Below are 14514 nucleotides of genomic sequence, written 5' to 3'. Positions count from 1 at the left end.
TTCTAAATAGGAAATGTCAGTAAAAAAGAAGGTAGACAAGCAATAAAGACTGAAGGCATTAAGCTGTGAAGCAGATGTTACCAGAGAAATTACAGAGTGGGAATGATGGAAGTGGAGCTCAAAGACAAAAATCTTGAAGCAGATTAGCAAACGGCAAGGAGCATTCTCCACCTTTAAATCCAGACTATCCTCCTTTCCACCTTGACCAGGTATGTGAAAGAACATGTAGCAGTGACTACAGTAAAACTGCCCAGCCATGCTGGTCAGAAGGGCCCTTTCCAATACCACCTGTCATATTTGGGTGAGCTGCAGCAAGCTGACTGTAAGTGCCTGTAAACCTGTGTGGAGGAATCTGACCCATTATCTTTTCTAAACAGTATTTTGGATAGTCCTAGACTCTGGCAGCTTCTGAAATGAAGAAACCACAATCTTCTTATAACATTAGACATTCTGCCACTCACCAATTCCCTTCTGTGGTAAGGGAGAATGATATTCCATCAGGTAGTTCAGGTATGGTTTCTCAGGGCTTATCTCATAGTACCGTATGTTTCCATCACCCTAAAGGCAAAGAAAATCTACATCAGCCGGACTCTGCTGTTCAGCATGACAGTCTGAAAATAATTCCTGGCCCGAAGAAGCCATGCAGGATCAACAATGAACCAAATGTTTATCCTTAAATTCCTATACAGGAATGAGGACCCAGCTGTGTACCTCTCCACAATAAAACAGGGGACATCTGTAAAGGTGGTAAATGTGGCCTGATGACGAAGCGCCCTCTGGCCCCACTCCATCTGCTCATATCCTTAGGTTAACATGCTTCAGGAGCATCTTTGACCTCAGTCTGTCACAACACAGGCTGACAGCAGAACCAAACAGGCCTGGATTTGCTGATCTGGAAAGCACTTACCTTTCCCACCACATAAAGCATGCATGTGTCAGAGTCATAGATGGGAAACAGCAGACCCGAGGAGCCATCCAGATCCTCCTCCAGTAAAGGCACAGAAAGGTCATTCTGGGCAGGACACAGGAAAAAGAGTCAGCTGCAATCACCTGTCAGTCACCTCAAGTCCAGGACACCTCACCTGAACCCCATCTGGCAGTGGCATGTGAGCACAGCTCTGTAATGATCCACAGCCCTGAGCAGGGGGCCATGCACAGACTGCTGCAAAGCTATGTGGGTGTAAAATGGGTGCCCTGTCCAGGCCTTGACTGAAGTTCCTACCACTATAACACCTCAGGCATTTGATGGCATAGACAGGTAGGAAACACTGCCTGCCTCTACATGGGCCAGACCACAGGAGATGAAGGGGCCTTCAGGGTACACCTGCAACACGGGGATAAAATTCACACTGAATTTTATTCGTGTTCTCTCAAAATCACTAGTCTAGGCAATACTTTCACAATGCACCACCCACAAGAGCATCAGCCAAGCAGTCTCAGCATTGCACAATAGGGAGGTGCCTGTTGCATGGACAGAACCTCCCACTGGCCTTTTGCAGGTAAGCCATGTAGGAGGACACAGCACACCACTCCACATGTACAAGCTTGCATGTCTTGTACAAAGCTATCTCTGCATTGCTGAAGGGAGTGATTTTAGGAGGACTGACAGGGCAAATTCTGATGTCCTGTGGCTGTCCATGTGGCAACTCTCACATAAACTTGTATTAGGGCTAACATGCATTTTCTCCTGCAGAACTGACCAGCTGCAGGCTGCAGTAAGCCAGAGCTTCTGTTTAGATGCAAAGATGGGTGTGGACATGAGAAAGAGGCCTGCTGGGCAGGCTCTGTACCAATCCCTGTTCCTAAGGAGGCTTTATATACCTTGCTTCACAGATCTTCTCACTGTGTTCTTAAACCAAACATGTCAAACCCTGACATGACACCAATGAAGTGTCACAGCACTCCTTAGCATTGTGGAAATCCTTCGGACAGCAGCATAGTGCTTTGCCTCTCACGTGTGCAAAGAAGCCACGTCCAAACACAGCTGAAACATAGCAAATCATAGGCCTACCAGCTTTGTCTGGTAACAAAGCATAACAGCACTACAAAGAGACAAAAGACTCTGCTGCATGGTGGTTGATGCAGAGAGACATATTTTTATGCTGACAAAGTAAAAACATCTCATTGCATAGGATAGGGTAAATGAGAGCAGGGTTTCATAAGGCTAGCAGCCATCCTGACAGGAGATCAGATGTCTTGGAAATGACCAGTTAAGCACTACCTCAGTACTCTACCATCAGGAATCGTCAGAAATCAAAAACACCCGACACACTTTTCTTCTTTGAGGGCTTCATCTGAGTATGCTGTGTCTAGAGCTCATTTCTCTTTCCAGGACCAGTTTGCCAGTAAGACCAGTAAGAGCCATGTTAAGTCAGAGGTACAGTAACCACAAGGTCCTTTGAACAATTTCTTTTTGTAGTGGGCTGTTGTGGTTTAACTCAAGTCAGCAGCTAAGTACCATGCAGCCATTTGCTCACTTCCCCTTGTAGGATGGGGAAGAGAATCAGAAAAAGGTAAACCCATGGTTGAGATACAAACAGTTCAGTAATTGGAAAAAAAAGCAAAATATAAAACAATAACAACTCTAATGAAAAGAAAAGGGAGAGAGAAGGATAAAACTCAAGAAAAATAAGTGATGGACAACACAACCACTCACCACTCGCTGACCAATGCCCAACCAGTCCCTGAGTAGCAATCCATGGCTCCTGGCCAAGTCCCCCCAGTTGAGCATGACGTTCTATGGTATAGAATATCCCTTTGGCCAGTTCAGATCAGCTGTCCTGGATATCCTCCCTCCCGGTTTCTCGTGCACCTGCACACTGGCAGAGCATGAGACACTGAAAAGTCTTTGACTTAGGGTAAGCACTACTTAGCAACACCCCAAAATGTCAGTGTGCTTTCAACACTAAATCCAAAACACAATCTTGTGCCAACTACTAAGAAAATTAATTCTATCCCAGCCAAACCCAGGACATAGGCACAGCATTCACTTTGTTATCTTAGGCTTCTATGTTGAAAACTTCTCCAGAAACTCAGTTGTGTCTCACAGCAGTAAAATCTATCATCCTTCAGGAATCTGACAGATCACTTCTGAATTGCTGCTATAAATCAATTCTTGTGTATGTGGCAGGTGGAAAGTTAAAGTGACAGCAAAAGAGAGAAAACTAAAGCTGGTATGGTTAAGATTTTTGGTCCAACTCACTTGATCCCATAATGCAATTTGCCTATTATTCCACCGAGATGTTCCAGTAGAAAACAGCATTTTCATGTTTCCAAGGAATAACACTTTATTGGCTTTGTGAGACTTGTAGCTTCCTTCCTGTAGATGAGAAAGGACACTGCATGAGTAAGATAACATCTGTTGCATAGCGACATTTCATTGTTACCTGCCAACTCTCATTCACTCACATCTGAAAGATCTGCTCAGCCCACCTGAACAATGGTGAGCAGGATTTCACAGGCATCTGAAAACAGTGGACTAAACTCTACAGAATTATTCCCAAAAGCTCAACCACACATCATAGAATATTCTGAGTTAAAAGGGACACACAAAGATCATCAAGTCCAACTCTAAAGTGAATGGCTCCTATGGGGATTAAACCCACAATCCTGGTGTTATCAGCACCCCGCTCTGACCAGCTTAGCCAAGCTCACCTCCCTAACTATTGATTCACATATTTGCAAGACAGCAGTCTTTAACTAGTTCCAAGCAGGACTTTCTGTGTACACAAATCTATGCAAATAGCTACAAAATGCAGCCAGCTGCATATAGCCAACAAAATCCAGGCAACAAGAACAATCATTGGGACATTTGTCACTGGGACAAACGTACACTTGCATCCATCTGTCCACCTGATCTCTACATTCCCTCCCATGATGCCCCTCAGAGGGCTGAAGGAGGTTACCTATGAAAACAATATAATCCAAGTAAGGTTTTAAGGAGCACAGAACGTGGTATCAAGATACAAAATCCCTGTTTTCAACAATGACAGCAACAATGGAAAGTAGAAGGAAACAGCACCATATGGTGCCTTGGGCAATGCAGATGCATCATCTTTTATGGCAATGAAGTCACCCAGAAGTGGAAACACTTCGAGAGATGAGATCAGATGGACCATAAACCTCTGAACCCAACCTACCTGTAGGACTGTTCCAGCACGAGGGTCTATCACACGTATCTTTCTGTCCCTGCAAGCAGTGGCAAGGAGACTGCCATCTGTGTTGAATGACATGGAGAGGACGACATCTTTGTGGGCATCAAGAATCTTCACTGGCTTTGAAAGAACAGTGCCCGTGACACCAAGGTTCCAGATCATTATCTGAAGCAAAAATAATTAAAAAAAAAAAAAATCAGCCCTTTGCTGCCTCACACCAGGGATTTTGTGCACTTTATTCACTTCTTTGTCTTTTCTCTACATGTATAGGTCTTACCATCATAAGCGATTGCTCTCCAGCACTTCAAATAATTCATGATACTAACAGCAATGTATCAGTGTCAGCTAAGAATGTCCAATATTTTAATTTCCTTTGAAACCACATTTTATACATAAAAATAGACAACAACAGTGCATATATATGCAGTAGCACAAAGAAAAGTGGATGGAATTGCATGCTGTACCAAATTCAGTAAATGAGAAGTGCAGAGTAGACTGAAGTTCATCAGGAGATTGGAAAATTAGACAGTCTTCTTGAACTTATAGCAATATCCTTTTGCCTTTGGGTCACCATGGAATTTCCCCCTGAAGAAAGCTCCAAACTTTTTAGTGCCATCTTGCATATTGAAATTAAAACAAATTTCAAAACACCAAGCCAAACAGGGTGCTCTAGGAGCAGAGACCCACCTTGTAGTCATAGCCAGAGCTGAAGAGGATGTTATCAGCTGTGGGATGCCATTCAATCAGACTGACTCTTCGAGCATGCCCAAGAAGTTCTTTCTTTGGAGTGGTAATGTTTCTTTTTAGCAACTGATTGGGGATGTCCCAGATTTTAACCTGAATGGCACAGCAAAGATATTTGTGAGATTCCTGAGAAGGAGCTAATTCAGAATTTACCCATAGCTATTAAATGCCTTGCAATTACTACTCCCTTTGTAGTGAATAGGAATGTACCAGGTTTTTTTGAATGCCTGTTCTTGTCATTTGTATCTTTACTATTCTGTGGACCTGAAGACTCCTCTTTATGTTCTATCCTCAGACAGCAGTCCTACCAGGGTTTCTTTAAATTTAGACCTGTCAGCACAATTCTGAAAAGTTATTCTCAAGGGGAAGAAATCCTATAGACCTTGCCTCTTAACACACTCTGAGCAGGAGCCAGCATATCTGAGTCCCAAAAGGTATTATAATTCTATGGTTCTATGATATTATAGCAGTGATTAATCCAAGCTCAATCCTCTCCTGCTCTACTGGCCCTCCTCATCCTGGTCCTGAGGATCCATTCAATGTCATTTGGCAAAAGAACTTAGAACTCCTCTGGTCAGGCGACAGCTATAGTAATGTGTGTCACAGAAAGTTGCACCGGTGCTGAATGCTTTGCAAATGACACAGCCATTTGTCAAAGTTCACAGAACACCAGCAGGTGGCCTCGAAGGAGGAGAGACACTGGGCAGCACTGCACTGAAGCCACTCAGCACTGGGAGCATGCTGTCTTGTTAATAGGCCCAGCTACAGCTCTGGGTCCTTCTAGAAGGGTGCTGCATGAGGACAAAAATGCTCTGTCCTCCTGTGGTGGAAAAAACAACAGCCGAAATCACTAAGAGGGGCTGAATTTACATGGGTATAAAAGGAGTTTTTCTCATGCTAACCCTAGAAACACAATTATTTAGATGATTAATCCTTTGGCTCAATGAAAATTACTATGCTTGTGTCATAATTTTTCTATTTCTTAGCATGAAGTGAAAGTGAAATGCTCTTTGGAATATAGTTTGTAGAAGTCAGCCACAGCTGCCCAAGTCTCCTGCTGTTTGGTTGATGAGGATCACTCCTTTCTAAGACAAATAAGAAGCAGACCCAAATTCTGGGACCTCCTGGAAAACATCACAAGCACCCTTCTCAACAGTGTTTATTCCAATAAGGAATCAAGCCTACCAGAAAAGTAATGGTTGTAGAGTCCAGCACTACCCCCATGAACTTCTACAGTAGTTAGAGAAAACATCTCACTTTCCAATCAGACCGACTGATTCCTTATAGTTTCAACAGCTGTCACTAAAGGAATGGGGCTGAGAGACTAGAACAGGGAAAAATAGGTTGTGTTCATGCTGACAAGAACTGCCTAGAATGAACCATCCACTCCTCATGCTGTAAAATGGTTGGTGATAAAAGCACAGAAAAGCACCTGGCTGAAATCTCAGTCTGTATTAAATAGTAGAAATTGCAAGTACTTTAGTGTGCAGAACAAGCTGGTCTTGGACTCAGGCCTGCAGAGTAAGCAGGGACAATCCAAGCATGAACAAGCTGTCTACCCTGCTACATCTTGAAGAAAACCTGATAAAATGAAGTAAAAGGCACAGAGTTGCCCCGCTAACCAGAGGGCAGCAGGCCTTCAACAAGCAAAACTCTTCATGTCTGATGATTTGCCAAGAAGAACAGAAGGGGTAAGAGGATAAGCTCAAACTCTCAGTCCCTGGGTATTTGCATAGGCCTCAGCCCTAAGCTTGCCTGAAACAGCAGTGAGAACTGGAACTCGTTGTTCACAGAGAACATACAATCCTTCCCATGCCCAAAAGTACCATTCTACATAGCTCCAGCTATGCACTACAAAAGATAGCTGTAGTGCTGCCAGATTAAAAATTGTCTGCACCTGGCAGGCTAATACAATGCCTATTCTTCTAAAACCACTGGCCTGTGGAACTGCACAATGCCCATTCTGTAAGAAGAAGAACTGGAAAGCAACCAGCCCAGTTGTGCCAACTTCTACCACTTGACTGGGTGGTTGAGTATGACTTTGAGAGGGATGACCAGGGATGACCAAAGAGATTCCCAGGACAGAAGAACACATGTATAAAAAAGAGAGAAAATACGTTACTGATTTGAGGGAAATTATTATTATATGTATGTTTATTCAGGGAAAAAAACAGTGAATATGTACACAAAATATAGTATCTAAACAGGAGCTTCTTTTGTAGTCAGCATGCATGATATTTCAGAGGAGATATCCCCTCATGCACCTGGCGAAATAATGTCTGCTTACTAATGCTACATTAGTGTTATGAAGTTTTTATTTTTACCGATTTTTGGTAACAGTGGTACTACCAAAGCAAGCTCCAGAAAGGCTGGTTAATGGTCAAGAAATGTCTGAGAAATGTGGGATAAGTGAAATTTCCATTATCTACTCAGGCAGTTGTAGGCCTTCCTCAAAGGAAGGCTCAGCCCAGTAAGCAATTAGATGCATCCTTGCACACAAGTCTTACTTGCACAGTGGCTTACTAATGCTCAGACATGGAAGAAACCACAAGACTTTTAACAACAGACCTGAAGGAAGGCTTTCCCTCTTGTTTTCAGCCCAGTGGAAGCAGTGGACACCTCTGTGACCCCCAAAAAACCTTTCTCAAACTTTTCTTAAAACAGAGTAAATATTGCTGTGAAGACGTCTCAACAGTATGTCCAAACTGAGCTCTCCAAAACAGGCCAGGTTAAGTAAGATGCTGACCCCACAGAACAAGTCCAACAGCAGATAAGAGATGAGGAAGCAGTAACACAGCAAACCTGAGGAGAGCTTGAAAGAAAATAACTTGTTCAGGCTCTGGCTGCTCTTCAGCTGCATAGCATGAAGGCACAGAGAAGATGGAGCCAAACTCTTCAAAGGTACACAAGGAGACCATCAAAGGTAATGGACGTATATGGCAATATGGCAATGCCTGGAGATCAGAGGCATCCCATTTTCCCTAGAAGGATACTCAACACCTGGAAGAAACACCTAGTGAGACCACAGGATCTATAGCCTTAGAGATCTCAACTCATCTGAACAAGGCTTGGAGCAATGCAATTCTTTGAGTAGGGCGTGGACGAAGTGAGATGCAAGGTCCAGCTATAAGGCATCAAGAAAGACAGTCACACCAAGAAACACAGTCTGCTGTCCTTGCTACTTAGCAGGCAGGAAAATGTCTCTACACCATGTCACAGTGCAGAGGACCCCTAAGATACCATTTCCTGGTGCTAGGATGAGCGCCAGAGAGTAGTAAAAAGAGAGTACAGTCACAAACAGACTTCTTGGAACAATTGTTGGTACTGAGACCTGTGACATGTTCAGTGTTTCCATTCTTTACTCTGGAATGATCCAGTGTCAAGTTTCTGGAGAAAACCAGAAAGGAAAGCTGGGGATAGTGCCTCCAGTTTTGCACTCCCCAATGCAAGAAAGATGCTAGAGGCCCACCAAGATGCTCAGGAGTCTGCAGCACTTTACCCTGTGAGTAGAAGCTGGGGGAGATGGGCTTTCTCAGCCTGGAGAAGAGACAGCTTCCAGGTAAATTGATAAAAGTCTTCAATACTTCAAGACTACTGAGAAAATAGAGCCAGGCTCTGTCTTGAAATGCACAGTAGGAGGACACGATACAGCAGTCATTAGCTACACTGGAAGGAAAAGAATTCCCCCATGGGAGGAGTGAAGAACAGGAACAGGTGCTCTCCCTAGAGGGGTGGTGAAAGAAACCTCCCCTTCAACACAAACATTTCTGTGATTCTGTAAATGCAGTGGGATGTTTTGAAGATTGTATTCATTTCTCATATGAGGCTCAAAAGAGTGACCAACGTGGTCCCCTCTGCCACAAATAAGTCATATCATGCCATACTTCCTGAGACAGCATGAAAACCTGGCATACAGGATGGAAGATACAACAAAATCTTTACCATCAGTTCAGAAACGGAAAGAAGACTTTAAAAACCATATATATTTTAAAAAGCCAGCAGAATATCCAAACAAGCAAAGGCAAGTCACTAAACAGGAAAGACAGTCAAAAAAGCTTATAATCAAGAGTGACTTTTTGGCAGATCTAAAATGGCAGAGCATGTGAACCAAGTCAGGGCTGGAGAAAATAATAGGAAAAACCTCCCTGATGCTCTATGACAGAGTGGAAAAAACCCAGTGGGATCTTACATGGGATCTCTGGCAAAAAGCATGCAGTCAGATGTCCTCACTATCAAAGATGCCAACATCATACCCTTATAAGACCTTTTGAAAGTGACCTTCCAGTAGGGACATATGAGCTAAATTGTCCCTTACCAACATGACTTGAATCTTTCAATTGCTACAGTGTCTGCATCTTAATCACTCTAACTTCAGCCAAAGCACCCACTGCAGAACTGTATAATGCATAGTCCTCTCCACAACTGATCCAGCATGAGTTTACAGAGCAACTGAGTGCAGGAACAAGATCAAGCTTGCTCTGAGGAGAACTAATCTGAAAGAGCTGGTCCAGATAATGTTGTGTTGAAGTTTTTTTAGAGCAAAGACAGAGTTTCAAAGAGATTAATCTTTAATAGACATTCCATTTTAAACTCATATTTTGTTTTCATCACACAAACACACCAAAAAAAGGCACAAGTCCCCATAAAATAGATCTTCCTCATTACACTGATTTGGTATACTATCTGGAAGGTATCACACAGGTCTGAACTCAGGAGAAGGAAAGGAATCTTACTCTTTCCTGACTGCTTAAATAAAACTATGCATGCTTTCACATTTCACATCATTTCACATTCATGAGCTTTTGATTTCTTTCAACTTCATTCTCCAAAAAGTATATTAACCAGGTACTGACACAGAATACAAGGTGGTAAACTTACTGTGGCATCTTCTGAACATGAAGCTATTACAAAGTCATTGAATGGATTCCACTTGATGTCCAGAACATTTCCTTTGTGACCACATACTTTGGGATAATGTGGGTCAAGCTTGCCTGTCTGGAAAAAAAAATATAATCAAACCTAAGGTGAGCCATGGAATTACAGGACATTTTCAAGGCAGCTCCAGAAAGAAACTTCTTTCTACACGTTGTCTTCCAAATGCCCTGGGTACTCTCTGTCTGTTAAGGATGGGTTTTCCTTGTCTCTGCTAGTCAAGTCTTGATGATACCAGCATAAAGGAAAGAAAGACTGCCAGGCCTTCCTAAGAACAGCCTGCTGTGAAAAAATTTCCATGCAGGACTACACATTTGGAAGACAATATTAGGCTCACACACCAAAGCGTAATTCGAAGAAGAAACACCTATGAATGAGATAAATCTTTGATGTTTTTTAAAGATCTTTGGATTGGGGGGGGGGGGGGGGGGGGGCGGGGGGGGGGGAAGAGGGGTGGAACGGGGACAAACAACAGCAAACTCAACTTTAGAAGACATTTCCTACAAGCAGCAAAAAAAAAAAAATAAATTATTTAGGTTTTGTGTTTAGCAAAAAGGTATTTGCTATTTGTGACACAAATTACAAATTACAAAATTTTTTGTTCGGCAAGCTGTTTCCCTCGGATGGTGTTCAAATTCAGCCCTCCACTAAATTCAATCAGCATTCTGGACTGCCAAAAAAAACCCCAAACCATGCCATGTTTAGGTGGCATGTGCACTGCATCCGCACAAATCCCTCACCAAGTGCCCTAAGGTGTATTGAGAGCCTTGTGCCAGATGGGGGCTGCATTGCATTGAATAAACCCGCACTGCCGGCACGGTCTCTGCTGTAGAGTCTGAATATTTAAGTGGTAGAAAGGGTGGTTGTTATTTTATTAACAGTGAAGTAACGCTTGCTTCCCTCTGTAAGAAGCAGTAAAAGTCTGGGGAGCCCCCTGACCCACCCCAGGCATCAGCTCAAAAGCAAAAGTCAGTCACCTAAGAAGGGAGACATGATGGCAAGCTGGCAGTGCTTACCAAATTCTGCTTCCTACCTGGAAGAATTGTAGACCAAAATGATTCCAAATGTGTGCTCTCCTAGAAAGCAGACACTTCTGTAGGTGTACTACTCCCTAGACCTCTCCAGAGGTGGGCCTTAGGAGAGAAGAGCCAAGGGGAATCACTGCTGCCCCTAACCAGGCTGTGGATAGGACATAATTTTCCCAGCTTTTAAATTTGGGAGGGTTTTAGCAATTTTGAAAACAGAACAGGACACCAGCGTGTAACTATTCTGGCTTCACTGGAAAGTTTGTTGCATAAACTGGGACTAACCTGCTTTAAACTGAACATCCAAAGGGCTTTGAAATGTAAAAGACTGTGGTTTTTAAAATACAGTCTGAAACAATTCCCTTTTATAATAGTGACAATGCAAAGAGATTTGGGAAGGCAGAAGAAAGATAAAAGGCCTTTAATAAGAAGCACTCCTCCACCCACAGTGTCCTTTAGTAGGCTTCAGAGCTTGGTTTTAAGATGACAGCTGAAAGGGGTGGACAGCTGGATCCACAGGGTTCCCTTGATCCCTAAGGGAATTCTGTCCCCTCCCAGAGCTAGCTGACTGTCTGTTCCTCACTCCATTTTGGGAGACTACCAGGTTGTCCTAAGCCCAGATTGCATGACCCATCCTCCAAAGCTCTCTTACCCCACTCCCACTTCCTCAGCAGGCTTTGGAAAAGGACCCCTTGTTCTCCCAGCCACCAATCTCACCTGCCCCATTGCAAACCCTGGGACAAGAGCAGGACTCACCACACATTAACCTCCCAAGAGCCAACAAAGATATATGACATAAAGCTAGAGCTGCTGGTCTCAGATGCACATCTGCATGTGGAAGTGAAGATCTTCATTGCTGGAGGAAATTTCATCCCACAGCTCAAAAATTATTTCAGTAACTAGATGTGTTGCCATTCCATGAAGTGGTTCCTGACTTCCACAGTTGCCTGCAGAGCTTGAAAATTAATAAGTTTTCAACCACGCCCTTTCTAAAATTATAGCACTTCTGAAAAGCTTGGAGCTCGCTGACAAAAATCACTTCCAGTGGAACATGTGTCAAAACTCTCCGAGCAGATTTGTGCAGGGTAGATTACTGTGAGGTCGGCCAGCCCCACCTCTTCCCCTAAAGGGCTCCAGTACAGCACTCACATAAGTGTCAGATACCCAAGGCCAGAGGGGTCATCATCAGTTTCATTCTACAGACCATGAGAAAGAAAGGGGAGTTTATGTCTATGAAGCTTGCATAGCCACAAATATCCTCCCTTTCACATCTGGTGCTGACACGCTGAAAGAATGGAGATTGCAGACCTGGGCATAAATAGCCTCCTGTCTCTTGGAACCTCGTTCTCACTGGTTTTTTTTGGTGCAGAGGAGAGACAGATGCGGCCTCAACAGAGTCTGGTCATCGGGAAAGGAAAAAGGCAGGACTTCGTCTCTCAAAGGAAGGCCACAAAATTTCCCTCCCAATCAAGATCTTTCCTTGGTATGCTGTGTGTGCACTTCCCTTGCATCCAGGCCACACTGTGATATCTCAGTTGATCTCTCAGAAAGCAGCTGATCTCTCAATTACAGTCCCTGAGCTCATGTCTCCTTGAACATGTAAGATTTAGTCAGTCAGCCTGACTGTGGCAGCCCCTTCCCTCTCTGCTGAGATGTGCTGCCCTTCCACCCTGGTTTCAGAGGCACATATTCACCAGGATGTCACTGACACACCCTGTAACAGACCATTTCCAAAGTGATGGCAAATATTCAACTAATTTCTTATAAGGCTGAGTGCAAAGGCCTGCTGAAAGGATAGTATCTAGGGACAAGAACTCATTCTTTACATAATGCCACTGTCCCTAGCCCTGCCCCACCCCCAGGCTCTTGGAGAAGACTGGTACAGAAGAAAAGAAGTGGTATTTATTCAAGGAGAGATGAGAGACCTTGGTGTCTGTGACTCAACAGGAGAGGAGTACAACAAACAAGCACAGAGGTGCAGTCAAACAGAGCAAAGCTGAGGCTTCATTCAAGGTCATCCTTAGACAGGCAGCCCCCCTAGCAGCAACACATGCAGAATGAACTAAAAAATTCATTGGAGAGAGGGACAAGAGCAGCTCCCTGAACAGGTTGTTTATCCTCTTCAGCAATTGTAGCTTTTCCTGTCCTGGCTACTATCTCTTGCTTTGACCAAATGTCATCCTGCCTCTTGGTCTCTTGGGCTCTTCCTCCACACTTTGTCCCACTTGGGATATGTCTGCTTCCCGTGAATACAGTGAAAAATAACCAGTCAGCTGTACATTTTAAGAGGGCAATACTGTCCCAGACACCTCTCCAGAACAGGCTGCCTTTGTGCCCTGGCAGCCAAGGCCACAAGCCAGGTGTCCAGTGCACTGTCTGCCACGCTCACCTTCACAGCAAGAGATGGCAGTCACAAAAAAATACACCATCAGAAGCACAAGTCAAAAGTTTCTGCTTTGCACCAGATGGTACCACTTTGGAAGTGTATCAGACGAAACAAAATAGCTGGTATCACGGGTCCTGACTCATGGAATCCCTTTCTTTGGAAGGCTGAGGCTGCTTTACCCGCCAGCACAGGTCAGGAACCCCTATTCAGAGAACAGCTGTGAGAAGCACCTAATTTCTCTGATTCACAACCAAAGGTTAACTCTCAAGGGACCAACTCCTGTCCATAGCTCCACTTTGAAGTCATTAATTCTTCAAGACTCATCAGCATCCAGAACAGTGAGCCCCACATCTGAATTGCAGCAGCATTTACATCTGCTGTTAAGTCTGCTCCCTGGCCCTTTCACCAAACAAATCAAAAAGAGTTTCTTCTTAAACTTCTTCTCCTCACAGCTTTATACATCTTGCTTTTTCTCCTAGACTGACTGAGACCTGACCTGCAAAGTCTTTCCTCATATGACGTACTTTCACATTTTCAATGACATACTTTAATTATCCTTTTCTGTATCTTTTTTAGTTCTACTGTGCCTTTCATTTCTGCAAGCAATATTTCAAAACTGGGTGGAGTATCTGAGCAGGTGTAAGAAGGAAAAATTACTACAAAGACTAGCCAAGCTGAGAAGAGGTGAGAAGACAGAAAAATTAATAGTAAGCAGTACAAACACCTTCAGCTACTTTTGCCAGCACTTCGAGAGCTTAGTCCCACACCACGTCCCACAGTCAACAGCTGTCTGCCTACAGATGAAGTTCTGTGATAAAGACAGGTTGTTGAGCCTCAACAGACCATCATTTCTGGGGCAGAAGTGAACCATTCAAGAAAAACAGGGTACTGGCATTGAAGGAATGAATTAACAAAGTCCAGAATGTCCAGAAACTGTGCTAGGTTCTTCAAGCACAACCAGTTCACTTTCTTCCTTAGCAAATATATATTGAAAAAGTGGCATTGCAATAACACCATCAATTAACTTTTAATTAAAGGCTGAAGTCTTGCCTTTCATCTGTTCTGTCCTGATTCCAGAGAGATCATAATCTCATACTGAAGTTAATCCACAACAGTGCATGCCTAATTTTACTGAAGCAATAAACATCAGACGCCCAGCTGCTCCCTCTCACCAGATCCTAGGTCATGAAAACTCATATACATGAGATTTGTTTCTGAAAGGAAAGTCTTCACAGCATCACTGCTTGAAGTTTGAGACCTTCAATGCCTGATA

At 43.6% G+C, this 14514-nt stretch overlaps 1 protein-coding gene across 1 annotated transcript in view; it reads right to left on the bottom strand.

Annotated features, from left to right (window-relative positions):
• The window catches only part of CORO2A (coronin 2A), a 55509-nt gene that overhangs the window by 6086 nt on the left and 34909 nt on the right, over positions 1-14514 (bottom strand). The window contains exons 3-8 of the mRNA XM_021537106.2: positions 9777-9893; positions 4842-4991; positions 4140-4319; positions 3203-3319; positions 908-1012; positions 462-558 (exon numbers count right to left, since the gene is read on the bottom strand). Coding sequence (XP_021392781.1) covers positions 462-558; positions 908-1012; positions 3203-3319; positions 4140-4319; positions 4842-4991; positions 9777-9893 — 766 coding nt within the window. The remainder of the gene's footprint in view (positions 1-461; positions 559-907; positions 1013-3202; positions 3320-4139; positions 4320-4841; positions 4992-9776; positions 9894-14514) is intronic.

The sequence above is a fragment of the Lonchura striata genome, chromosome Z (genome assembly GCF_046129695.1).
Source record: "Lonchura striata isolate bLonStr1 chromosome Z, bLonStr1.mat, whole genome shotgun sequence".
Lineage (NCBI taxonomy): Eukaryota > Metazoa > Chordata > Aves > Passeriformes > Estrildidae > Lonchura > Lonchura striata.
This window is presented reverse-complemented; position numbering and strand designations above follow the sequence as displayed.